The 14,206-nt window shown below is 39.7% G+C and overlaps 1 protein-coding gene across 1 annotated transcript in view; it reads left to right on the top strand.

The window, feature by feature from the left end:
• Positions 1–14,206, top strand: part of TCERG1L (transcription elongation regulator 1 like) — a 230,849-nt gene that overhangs the window by 13,561 nt on the left and 203,082 nt on the right. The window contains exon 4 of the mRNA XM_030570766.1: positions 10,163–10,354. Coding sequence (XP_030426626.1) covers positions 10,163–10,354 — 192 coding nt within the window. The remainder of the gene's footprint in view (positions 1–10,162; positions 10,355–14,206) is intronic.

The following is a 14,206-nucleotide window of genomic DNA, read 5'->3' as shown; positions in this document are numbered from 1 at the left end:
GCAATGAGGGGCAGAGCCTGGGAGTTGGGTGGCAGGTGTGAGAGACAGGGTCTGGTTGGGCAATGAGGCTGAAACTGGGAGATGGAAAGGAAAAATGGAGTGGACTGGGAGCTAGTAAGTGGAGAGAGACTGTAATTAGATGAGGACCCATTGCAGGGGGAGAGGTTGCAACTGGATTCGGCAAGGTGACTAGGACTAAGAACCAGTGGGGCAGAGTAAAGGGGTGAGTGGGGAGTGGAGACAGATCTGAGGACTAGCTAGTATACTGGGGAAGAACTTGATGGGCTGGGCATAAAGATTGGGACAAGAACCTGCGACAAAGACATGGGGAGCGTGATTGAATGAGGAACATGGCTGGGAAAGGGGTGATTGGAGGCCAGTGTGGTAGTGATGGAGAAAGATCAGATGAGGAACCAGGAAGGTGAGAACTGGGATTGGTGGGAAAAGGGGCTGAGAGTTGGGGGTCGGGAGAGAAGACTGAACCAGGGAGTTCAGAGGCCTGAAACTATGACTTGCCATGGAGAAGACTGGAACTTGGTGAGATGAGAAGCTTGAGAAATTGAACTGAGACTAGTTAGATGAAGAGGATGGGACTGGGACAAGGAACCAGGGATGGAGAAGAGACAGGAATGGGACAAGGACAAGTTGAAGGAAATAGAACAGAAGCAGCCGTGCTGTGGGGGAGGGTGTTGAAATGAGTAGAAGTTTGTGCCCACTAGGGAGCACTAACTTCCAGAGCCTGGAATGAAACCCAAGATTCCTGAGTCTCACCATTCCTCTTCTGTCAGCAAATATCTGTGAAACCCATACGCAAAGTTACCCATGCCCCTCTAATAAGAACATAAGAACAGCCAAACTGGGTCAGACCAAAAGTTCATCTAGCCCAGTATCCTGTCTTCCAACTGTGGCCAATGCCAGGTGCTTCATAGGGAATTAACAGAACAGGTAATCATCAAGTGATCCATCCCCTGTTGCCCATTTCCAACTTCTTGCAAAACTAGGCTAGTGACACCATTCCTGCCAACCTGGCTAATAGCCATTAATGGACCTATCCTCTATGAATTTATCTCATTTTCTTTTTGAACCCTGTTATAATATTGGCTTTCACAACAGCCTCTGGCAAGGAGTTCCACAGGTTGACTGTGTTATATGCTGATCCACATAGAGGATGACAGCCCCCTGTTGCTATGAGTTACTCTGTTGGATCAGGTGGCAGAGGTCTGTATGGTGGCTCTATGGTGGATCTGTATGGTGTCCTGCTGATGACCCATGTGAGTACACATGATGGAACTTGTTTATCCAGTTTTATATGTAAACCTAGGAAATTAGACACACAAATATATTAAAAGAATATTAAGGTTGCAAAGCCAAGAACTTAAGACTTTAATTCATATCCATTATAAAACAATCTTTACCTACAAGATCACATACTATTTTTAGCTCAGCATCCCCTGTTTGGTTTAGTGCACAGTTTGGACTTGTTCTGAGGATGAAACAGTGCAGTGTATTGAAGCAGATCCCTGTTTCATTTGTTGCAAAAGTTGGAAGGTGTGTAATAAGTGAGAGGGAATTGCAGGAAATGAAAGGATGATGTCACAGTAAAAAGGTGAGCCATTCTTTAGACCTCTTTTAGTCCCTCTTAACTCATTCCTCAGTGAAAGGCTCGACTTCCTTCATATTCCTTAAGAGTGCAATCACATGGTTCAAACACTCTGGAACTGGATCTCTGGATGGTAGATAGGAGATTGTGCTATGTTTTGTAAGCAGGTATTGATTTTTTGTTTTCTCTGTGATGGTTTTATCTTAAGAAAAAATGTCTGTGCTGAGAGAGAGCTTTGTGATAACTTGTAACTGCTAGCTATGCTGGTCATAGCCCTTGGAGAGAAAGCAAAGCAAAGGTGCTGGCTGTTAGGTAGACTAGCTTTCTGGGGTTACCACAGTGTATGGCAGGAGGCTGTGTGGTCTTAAGACTCTTAAGGCAGTCAGACAAGGGTCCCTGCTCAGACACAGGTGATAGCTGGACCCTGAGACCTGATGGGATCAGAAAGCAGGCCTGAGTTAGTTTGAATTCAAGCTTTTTATCCAAAAGTCCTTTCTTTGTCTATTGGTCTCTGAAGAATCCAGTTTGAACTATTATATGCCAGCATTTCCAGGTGGTGGTACCCTTATGGAGGTGCTATAGCCAGAGTGAATTTGCCTAATCATTCCCCACTGTTCTTAGTTCCTGGAAAGGGCCGCCCACACTGCGGGGGCAAGTGGGGCAGTTTGCCCCAGGCCTCAGGCCCCGCAGGGGCCCTGCGAGTCCTGGCCAAGTATCCCTTTCCTCACCCAGTGGTGACATTTCGACGGCGGGTCCTTCAGTGCTGCTGAAGACATGGAGCGACTGAAGAGTCCCCCGCCACTGAAATGCCGCCCTCGCAGACTCAGAATGCCGCCCAGTGAGTACAAGCTCCTCTACTTTGCCCCAGGCCTCCTGAATCCTCTGGGTGGCACTGTTCCTGGAGGAAGTGTAGTTACTCTCTCCCGTGAAATTACATAAATTCCTGACCCAAAATGATTCATAAACTTAATTCAGTGAGATCTTCCAAAGATACTGCAAGGAATTGACAGATCTGTCTCTCAGAATAAATAGTACTCTGCTTTACAAGAGTTGGCTAGTCAGTGGTTAACCCTGTCATTTCCCCTGAGAGAATAGGACTGCCTGTACTGAATGAAGGTGAGACCTGAATGTGAATTACAGGAATCTGCAGACCTAGGTCCCCTGTCTGGAGGGAGAGGATCACAAGATACTGCCCTGAGAAATGTAATAGCCAGAAGCCTAAGTGGAGTGCCCTCAAGAAGGCCACCTAGAGGTCAGAGGCGCAGTTAGCTCAGGAAGTATCACAATCATATGTTAGGATTAAGTGTTATTTTTGCAAGTAGGCATGACTCCTTTCCAGCTACTATATTAGCAGGACTGGCTTTAGGCACCAGCAAACCAAACATGTGCTTGGGACGGCACAATTCCAGGAGTGGCAAAAAAACCTAGAGCTGGCCCTGTATATTAGTGTGTGTTGAATACCTTAAATATGGCAACCTTTGTGGCAAAATTAATATTAAAATTAAATAAATATATAATCCTGATTAAACATATCTCTGTGTATCCCTATTGATTTCAGTATAGCTATTCCTGATTCACACCAATATAAGCAAGGCCTTGGGTTCAGTGCAACACTCAGAGAGACAGATTATGTGGCCTGGAGCCGTGAATTATATAATAGAATTTCCAGACAGTTGAGATTTTGACCCCGAAGTCCCAACTGACCTTCCTCATTCCAGTTCATATAATATCTGTGTGGTATGTTTATTCTGATAGTAAATTCAGTTTATTTTAAACAGGGCCCAAGTTTACAATTTTTTTTTTTTTTGGTCTGCACTAGACCTTTGTATTGAAAAATGTAAAACTGCATTGTACAGGTGTCATGTAGAAGCTAGAAGTTCTGCCATTGGGTAGCTGACAATAAGGGCCTTTGGTACTCTGGAAGATGAAGGGAGTTTTGCTTCTGTCTCCAGTAGTGGGGGGAGGATGTATCTCCTTCTTTTCTCCCCCTTTTGGGAAGGGTGGTGCTGACTTCAGGTTTGGTAACAGGATTGAATTTCTTTTGTTATCTCCGAAATCACTGATGGCAACTAGTTGCCCTGTCAAACAGTTTTCCAGTATCAGCCAGCCACTACATCCAGCAATGCCAGAGGACAGTACCTTGATTTTTCTGCTGAAATAACTGGTAGTGAAATAGTTAATAATGTTGTCATCAGAAGACTCCTAATTAGGGAACTAATTATAGCCTATCCTGCATTCTAGTTTAAGGGAATAGAAAGAATTTAAAGCACCACCTTACTTATTTCCACTGGTGCGCCTTACTTCAGCTTTCTGAGCATGGGGGGCTGGGGGGTGCAGGCTCTGTGGAGCTGCTACATCACCAATTTGTACAGGTGGGTGGGAATGGTTGTGGGTGAAACTTTATCTCTGAGCCCTCAACATATCTGGTAGCATAGTTACACAGTTTGACAGGGAGGGAGCATATGCTGTGACAGGTGTGGATCTGTCACCTCTTATTCCCTCCAGGGCTGCTCCAGGGGCAGCACAACAACATATTGCCCACTGCTGTGGGATAGATCATAAAGTCTGAGTCTGGCCTAAGGTTTTAGTTGGTAAAAATGGGGCAGATCAGACCTCTCAAAACTCTTGTTTCAAGCTCTCTATAGACCTCAGGCAAACATCACTGCATCACTTGAGATTCACATTTTTACAGGTGTCTTAACAATCATAAGTGATAGACATAATTCCTTGTTAAATGAAATCTTGGATTCTGCTGCACAATTACTTAGTAAATTCAAAAACAAGAGGAATTACATGACAATATGCATGGCCACATGATGACATTATGCATGTGTTCAGCGGGTATGAGAGGGGAATCTGACCCTTTGTTTATTCTGTTTACTAACTTCTTGATTCAAGCTATTAAACAAGGAAATACACATTCAACAAATTAGTTTTATGAATTAAAGAAATAAATCTCTATCTTAAAAAAAAAAGGGTATATATCTTCTCCTGTGTACAATGTGTTAAATTAAAAAAGGTCAACAACTGTACATTAAAAGTTAATACATTTATAATCCTAAAGGGATTTAAATGATATTTCATGTTATAATGCTTTCATTTGCCACAAATATATTTATAAGGCTTGAAAAATATTTTAACTTATTTTTAAACATAATTTATACATAAAGATTTAGCAGTTTCAGAGTGTTTTTCACTTTTTTACAAGTGTTGTCCTTGATATTTCCTCCCACACTCTACTGTTGAACATGCATACAATATATGTTACGGAAAAAAGTATTTTAGAAATGTTTTAGAGTTATAAAATGTATCAATTGTTTTACAGTTTGTTATAAAGCTATTATCACTACATGTGGAGGGGTTGTGTGTACGTACAGACACATGCACATTGAAACATAGTTCTATTTGTATCAGACTGATGTCTTTTGAAGATATGCAGTGAGGTAGAAAGGACTGCAAAATTAAAGTCCGACTAATTTTCTCATCAAAGTGAAGAAAATGCCATTTTAATACAAAAAGTAAGTCCCTGTGAGGGACTTAACAAAAAAATAAACTATGAATGGGAATCTGCAACACAAATTAAAACAAAATTAAAAGCAAACCCCATATATGTCACTGATCCTAATGAACAGATATAAAGCAAGTTGCAAGGAGCACTAAGCTGCTATATTTAAGATATTCCACCCCTCCTAGATGACTGAAGTATTCCAAAGGCTTTTAACTGTTTGACATAAGTGCTGGAATTACGGGTGCTGGGGATACTGCCGCACCCCCTGGCATGAAATTGTTTCCACCATAAACAGGGTTTACAGTTTGGTTCAATGGCTCTCAGCACCCCCACCATAAAAATTGTTCCAGCACCTCTGCTGGTTGGTGCAATCACAGAATTTACTTTCCTTTGTGGATGACTTGATTTTGCTGTTTTAATTTTTTTCTGTAGATCTTATGGGAAAGATCTTTAGAAAAGTCCACTGTAGGCAGAATTTAAAAAAAAACAGACAGTAAACCTGTAAAACTGCAGAACATTTTAAAATCAGTTTAATCAGTTAATTTGCACAGTGAGATTCTATAGTACAAAGAACTTTTTTTTTTAAAAGAAAAGCTAGAATTGCCCTCTTCAGATAGGACTGAACCTGTAAATTCCAGTGGCATCCAAAATCCTTATTTCTGTTTTGTTAAAGAAAAGAAACAGCCTTTTTTGTTGATCCTGAAGAAGAAATGTAATGGTTTTGACTGTTTGTTAATAGTAGTAATAATGAGAGAGCATATTCTGATATGTCCTTTATGGCTGCAGAGAAAGAAGTCATAAAAGGAACATGAGGTTGGGGAGGACATTGGGCCGACAAAACAGCAGTACAGAATCCTGTTTTATTGTCTGTATGTCATGGACAAAGTCACTGTGAATGGAAAAAGTATGCTATTGTGGAAGAGAAAAAGTGAAATAATTCATGACCTAAATGAAGCACAATCCGTGGTATGCTGTGTGGCTCCTCAGGCTGGTTATTCCTGTAGGTCTTTAGGAATAGTGGTTCATTCTTTAAACACACCATGCATGCACTGTAGTAAGAACTTCAGCATGTCTGAACTGTCAGATGGACATGAGGCATATGGGTCAAGAACCGGAAAGCAGGGACAATTCCTGAATCCCAAAACTACATAGATAACCTCGTGAGAGAGTAAAGAAGCAGGTCTAACAGGAACAGTTAGTCGTAGGCTGCTGTGTGTCTAGATACTTTACCATGTAATTGCCTATATAATGGATGTTTGGGGATCAAATGGTATTTGCTGTGGAACCTGGGTTATCTACCTACTCCCCTGTTTTCTTTAATCTTAGGTTGATTCTCTTGTCCTTTCTTGTTCATGTTTTTATGGCTAGCCCTGCTATCTTGTTCTTCAGTTGTTTCACACATAAATGTGCTGCTATCATTTTTAACAAAAGCCTCCCACAAATATTTTCCCCTTAACCTGTGGTAAACATCTTGTAGCAAGATGGTGGATGTCTGCTTGTAAAGAGATGTGGCAAAGAACTGTGCAACATATTAATGTGTTTTCTCATTTAAATAGAAATCCTCTGTGATAAGCAAGCATCTGTAGATTAAAAAAACCTTCTTAGAAGTGAACATCACTGAAAAGCATTAGTCTTTGTTTCTCAGACATATACTGATGATAGTGTAGAACATTATTCAACTTTTGAAGTATTTGAGTGTTGACCTTATAGCGGTGGTTCTAAGAAATTTTTTGAAAATATCTGCTATTTGGCACAATCTGATATGTTCCAGAGAAGAAAGTTTTTTATCTGAACGATGTATTAGGATCCCTAGATATGCCCTCTCTTCCAGGAATGATTTAATACTGTCCAGAGAGAGAGAGTAAACTCCATCAAAGGCAGGGAAATCACCAAAACTTTATTAATTGATTGGTGAAATGGTAACAAAAGGCCTCAAGTCCTGAAAACTTTCAGCACTTCACTAATTTCACCCACATGTGCTCATGGCAAGGCTGGGAGCATGGATCAGCATTCATGTCATGCTCACTGTTAGTACCCAGCCTGGGCCAGGGAAGCTAATGATCCAAACAGTGGACCAAATTTGGTGATAATTCTGGTCATGTGCCATCTGAGGCACGTTGCACATACGCTAAGAAGAAGATGGCATGGCTTAGTTTGCCCACTGTTCTAGTTCCTATACTGTTGTTTTGTTCCTTTCCTTCACCCATGTTGAGAATTGTATCTTTATGTTGCAGAATCCTTTTTTAATGAAAAAATCAAGCTAGAAGAGAACATTCTCCCTGCTTAACAATAGTCTTTTGGGAAATGTAGGAGAGTCTCTTTTCTTTATATACTTTGTCCATGAACAGTTATAGGATTTTTTTTTCTGCTGTGTTTGGTGACAGCAGAAAATCCCTGGAATTGGAAACACATACTCTCTATCCAAAGGCAGACTACTGATGAGGATTTGATTAACTTAACCCATAGGCCCATGAGATCCCAAAAGGACATGTTAGAAACCACAACAAAATCATTGTCATCAGATGGTTTGACTTGCCATTTTTGACTATTACCTTTTTGGCCCTGGTAGATGTAATCTATCTTTCAATTGTTGCAGGTTGAAATATCAAAGACTTGGTATTTGTGTTTGCTAGTGTATCTCTGGCCCATGTGCTTGTTTTACTAACAAGGATGTGCTTATATATGGCTTACATGTGGTTGTTATTTTGTTGGTTTTTTTAATAGAAAATATCTTAGAACTGACAATAACATCAGGAATAACAGAAATTACTTGAAATGACTATTGTATAACTTGGTATGTGTTACTAATGTTGTAAAGCCTATTTTTGGGCAACATATTTTGCTTATATCTGCATTGCAAACAAAGACTAATAAAGAGGGGAGTGCAAGCTTAGGAAATATAGATACTAAAGGAAATCTCTTTACCCACACAGCCCACTCTCCTGTTTAGCTAAATTCAAAACATTCACAATTCTGTTGACTTCAGTGGAATGACTCCTCTTATGCCTGTGTTAAATTTGGCCACTGGTTTACTTTACCTTTTTTAGAAATATACTGGAATATAGTAAGAACCAAGGGTCAGAGTCTCAGATCTTACCCTTCTGTACCAAGCTCAGTGGTGGAGTGAGACATAAGGGTGGTGGTATAAAGCCACCTTTGTGTGCTCTAACTTAGCCATAATGCACAACACAAAGCAATCTCCGCACTGCTCCAAGTTGGGTGAGCTGTACATGGATGTAAGGGACTCTTCTAGCTGCCAGAAATCACCAGAATACAGGGTGCACTGACCTTTCCACTTTTATCTTGGCCAAGCCCCCTTCACTGGGGGCAGGAGAGGTATAGCCTAATATAGCCAGGAGAGGTTCTCCCATGTCAGAGGAATCCCTAGACAGCCACTTCTGCCAGCTCTTCAAGTGGTTTATGTCAGTAGGCATGTGGGAAATGGCCACAAGATGTACCAGGATCTGGCCCTAAGGGTTCCTTTAGTCTCCAAATTCATTTGGAAAAAGAAATGCTATAAACCTGTGAAATGCCTAAAGTGACAGCTCTGATCAAATAGTGATTTTCGCAGAATTACCAGTTGGCTCTTATTGCCTAAAGGATTTCCACATGAACTGAAAACATTTGCTAAATGACATAATAAGCTAATGATGGCTTAATTTTTGAATACATAGAGAGTGTCTGAGAGGGTAACAGCTGGTGTTTGTCAAATTAGGTTTCCTTCTTAGGATTTTTACTACTCATTTTCTTGTTTATTTAACATACTTAGACGTGACTGAGCTCTAAAGGTCTTCCCCTAAGCTTGTTATATGTTAAAGGTAAATGTTACATAGTACGGGATACATTCTTCTCTTCAGGGCCAATGGAACTCCCATTTAAATCAGGCGGCTCTCTGTGGATGGAGTGCTTACAGTGGCAGGGCTTCTATGTACATGCAACTTGGTATCATTGATGGCAATTACATGCCTATAATTACAGGAGAATAGTCCTATAGATATAGGTAATATAAAAAAAATACAAATGGTTCGATTACAAAATCAGAAGTCAGGAAATGCTGGAATGTAGAGTCCATGCAGGATTCTGTTCCTAGTTCTGATGGTAATGTGACCTAGTAGTTACAGATATCACCCAAGTACAAAGATTTAGCACATTCATCCTAAAAAGTAGCATAGTGAAGTGGACGAGACTTGCCATTTTAGATACCTGGGTTCTATTCGCAGAAGGGACCTCATGCTACCTCTTGGTTACTTTATTTGTAAAATAGGTATATGACACTTGTCTGCCTTTATAAGATAGACCTTGTTCAGTTATAAGGACAATAAAGTATACAGAACTAACACCGTTCCGTGAAACTAGAATTCTTGGTCTCTTCATGGTTCAGTGCACTTTCCCCTAGGCTAAAGATAGGGTAAGTGACAGCAGCTGCTACTATTGTGCCCTCCCGCCTCCCCATCCAGAGCTCTTCGTGTGATTGTGATAACTATATAGATAAATTACAATATACATGATGTTTTCAAATCATGCACAAATCACCATTTCTTTATGTTAGAACCTATATTTGAAAGCATGAAAACATTCTTATTATTATTTTTAAATGTACTATACAGGGACATTTATAACACAAAAAGCAGTCTATGGCACAAAAGCTATGAGTTAAGGGTAGAGGGGTGGTCTGGTGGATAAGGTGCTCCCCGGGGACTTGGGAAATCTGTGTTCAGTTACTGGCTCAACCATACACATCCTGTGACGTTGGGTGAGTCAACGTGTGAAGCAACTTTAGACTGTGTAAAATGACACCTACCACTCCAGTGTATTAACATAGAATTCTGATGCATCTTGATACCCTATGAAATTAAGTTGGATGGCTGGATGTGCAGCCAGTAGAAGACTAAGCTATGAATATTGCAATAATAATAAAGACATTTTGGTGTTTCTTATATTGTAATATAGGAAGATTGAAAAACACTATTATTTATAGAGTGTGTGTCTTAACTTGCCAACAAATATTTGTTACAAATGTAAAATAAAACATATTTTACTTAACTCTTCCATAGGTGGTTGCCAGAATAGTCTTAAACAAGTGGGCAGTCATCAGACGATTGCATTAGCTGCTGCAGCTGCAGCAGCTGCCATGGTTTCCGTAGATTCAGAAGCACCTCAGGGACCATCACCTACAAGTATCCAACCTTGCCATGTGCTCACTCTGTCACCTGTCAAAATACCAGTTTTGACTTCATCTTTTCCAGGTAAGAGATTTTCTTTGATACCATGTAGCTGCTTCTATTCAATCTGAATCATACAGAAACTGTGCAGTGTGATTTTTTTTTTGTCACAAATGCTTTTTGTTAAATGACTGTTGAGTAGGAATTGAATTTAACAGATTGTGATATATGTGGGCTTCTGTATTTTAATCGCGAGAGAAGAACAATTATTAGTATTTATTGTTGTGTTAAATTGAGGTGTCATTTTTAAATGATCCAGGCATTTATAAAGCCACTACTTTGATTCAGCTTGATTCAAATGTGCAAATAAGAAGAAATTCAGAGGTGAGCTTGAAACTCAAATCTTAACCAATTCTATGTAGTTATGTAATAATAATGGATTACAAAAATATGTGCACAAAATGTCTAAATTTTATCCCATACCACTCTATTTACTTCAGTGAGAAAGCACTGTAAATCTGTGCCAGGTTGGGTGGCCCTCCATATTGTAATCACCTACTATTGGAAGGCATCTGTTAGACATACAGTAGGAGTTGATTAAGAATAAAGTAGTGCTAGTTTTTGGTGAGTTAATCAATTATACTTTGTGACTCAAGAACCTCTGGATGCCAACTGGCAGAAAGCACTGGGGTATATCTGGGTACAGAGATCCACTGAATTCACCAAAACAATGTCATATAAGATCTCTAGTGAAAGCCTGTGTCACACTGGTCATTATAAAACCCTTGTGAGATGTATGTATGGAGAATGTGTATATATACTAAAAATTATGTTCTCTAGGTCTGTAGTTAAAAACAGGTTCTTTGAGAAAAATCTAAACACAGGGGAGTCATACTTTCCTATACTGAAAAAAAAATCACATCATGCGAGATGTATCCGTTTAGAGAAAAGACTTCTTGAATTGAAATACTGAAGTATTCTAAGAAGCAGAAGTCACCATAAGAAATGTACTTTTGATTTACAGTTGCGCTAACATGCTCTGCATGAATTGCTATAGACATGATAGAATATTATCAAACCAAGGAGCTATCACATTTAGATAACTGGCTCAGCTTTGCAAGGATAAACATGTCAGGCTAGGACAATTGTAGCTTTCCTTACAAATGAAAGGCTGATAGGATATCAAATATCAAGCTTTGAGTGTCTGAGCAATAATCCCATTATCAATCTTTCACACTAAACTACTTTTTTATGGATATTTTCTCTTGTGGAGTATATAGTTGCTTCTTGAAGGCAGACAAGCTTGAAAGTATGTGCTTGAACATGCTAAATAGATTTGGGATTTCACCTATACATTAATCAGTCAGCCCATACATTTGATGCTGTTCACTTTGCAAAGACTATCAATATGCTTATGTAAAACACAGTAAAAAGGATTTAATGGAATAAGCTAACAGTGAGATGGGGATGAAGGTGTCCATCTTAGACAACCTTACTCAGTATAAGCCAAATGGAAGGACCACTGTTGACTTCCAGGGACTTTGGATCAAAGTCTAAGTCGGGGTTGGCAACCTTTCAGAAGTGGTGTGTCGAGTCTTCATTTATTCATTCCAATTTAAAGTTTTGCATGCCAGTAATACATTTTAACGTTTTTAGAAGGTCTCTTTCTATAAGTCTATAAAATATAACTAAACTATTGTTGTATGTAAAGTAATTAAGGTTTTAAAAATGTTTAAGAAGCTTCATTTAAAATTAAATTAAAATGCAGAGCCCCCCGGACCGGTGGCCAGGATCCAGGCAGTGTGAGTGCCACTGAAAATCAGCTTGCGTGCCACCTTTGGCACACGTGCCATAGGTTGCCTACCCCTGATCTAAGGTTTTTGTTCTATTATATTTATGCTTGTTCCCATTGCCTTAATAAGGGACATGTATATTTTCAAACTGTATATGGCATTCTATGACTGAGTTCACAGAAATGCAAACAAGTTTATATAGAAAATTATAGAAAGATTCCTATAAATGCTAATGCAATAAACACCTGTTTAAAAGCCTAACTTACCATGTAAATATTAATGGAGTGAGCTGAATTCACTTCTCATTACATCAGTTATATCCTCTGCAGATGCTGTGTATTTTTAGTCATAACCTAGTACACATAACTCTTGTAAAATGACTACTCATGATCTCTTCTATTGAAATACACAGTGGAGGAGATATTGAAGTTAAATTAAAGTACCTTCCCTTGCAGGGAAAAAATGGTCAATTGGTCAAAAGTAGCCCTTTGCTGTCAAGAACAAAATTACATTTCTATTTCTCCACAGAAGTTAATGACTGGAAAAGCATCAAGGAAAAATAATCTAATATACAGATAATCCCCTGTGTAGGACATACTTTACGATGCTGTCTGCCTTTGAGTTAAAAACATCAGTGCATTGACATTTATTAAGGATGACTTATTGTTCTCAAAGAAAAATAAATCTTTAAAAGAACATAATTTGTGTACCCTGGGGGCAATTGCATTTTTCTTGTCTCATGTATGATTTATAAAGTAAGTTGGTAATTGATGATCTTTCCATGTTCTCCTTGTATAAAATTTATGTAAGGCAATGTCAAAATAATTTGCATGAAAAGTTTGAAAATAGCAGAATATGTTATATCTGTCTTCAAGCTATCAGCCTTAACATTATCTTGTTAAAACTAATCTCTATAATCAGTTATACTGGACAGCGCTATAACTGTAGCATGATGGGTATACTACTCACACTGGCCCTGAGAGAGTTGAATTAGCTCAGGCAGGCCCAATCAGTCAATTATGCTGCAAATGCTGGGTGATTTAGGCTGTGTAGAGGCTTGACTTCATTGGGAGCAGTCTTAGGCCAAGGCTAAAGCCTTTTACATATACCACTAATAAGGGTTTATACAAGTCCCCTGCCTGTGACCTCCCTGTGTTTCCCAAATGTCTTGACCCTGGCACTGCAAGCATAAGACCCTTTGATAGAGAGATATACACCCTATCCATCAGAGGCAGCAATAGCAACATGTGAGGTTTTGTTACTACTGATCATTGTTAGTTTCCCCTCCATAATGATGTCACTAAGGGGACGTGGCAAGAGAGGACAGTCTGTTGTAATTGTACCCATCCACTGTGCCCCATATGCTTCTAAGTCAACTTGGTCTGGGCAGAGTCTAGTCATCTTTCTTGGTCTGGATCTATAGGACACACTAGCAGGCTCAGACCTCTTGTCTGAGCCCTTCCTTGTGACATGGGACTAAGCAGTCCAGCTGTCCCAAACCCTGGTACCAGTACTTTAGATCTCCCAAGTCTCCTACTTGCTTACATGTGCTCCTTCAGAGTTTTGTCTCACTGTGGGAACTCTGGCTTCTAGTTTAACTCCTTTTGGGGACAACATGACAGGAAAAAAAGTGACACAGGCTTAGCAAAGGAAGTTCTTAACCACAGTGTCTGTACTCTTAAGAGTTATACTTGACAGTTACAGAACATTGCAAAATAACAAAAAAAGTATTGAGATATCAGACCAAGGGAGGGTGTTTTATGCCTTCTGTGAGTGTGAGGTATGTCTATATTTCAGGCAATCCTTTCTTCTTCTCTCCTGCATGTGCCACTTACACATAGCCATGGTTGGCTTCCCTTGCAGAGAATGGCACCACTTCTTAAGTATAGCCTTTGTCTCTTTTTGTCATGTGCTCAGGCTGAGAAGGTGGAGACCCACCAGTCATGTTGATGCCCCTGTATAGAAAAACCTTTATTTTGGAGGGGGGTGAGAGGAGCAGTTGAGATACAATCAAAGTTGATTGGTCTACGTTGCTCAGTGATGTCTCCTCTATGATGCTCCTTCAATGAAGTATCAAGCATCGTTATTGGGCAGGGCTTCTTCTGGAATAAATCAAAGTGATTTGCCTTTGGCATGTGTTGAG

This window comes from Gopherus evgoodei, chromosome 7 (assembly GCF_007399415.2).
Source record: "Gopherus evgoodei ecotype Sinaloan lineage chromosome 7, rGopEvg1_v1.p, whole genome shotgun sequence".
Lineage (NCBI taxonomy): Eukaryota > Metazoa > Chordata > Testudines > Testudinidae > Gopherus > Gopherus evgoodei.
Note: the sequence above shows the minus strand (reverse complement) of the source record. Positions and strands in the feature narration are given on the sequence as shown.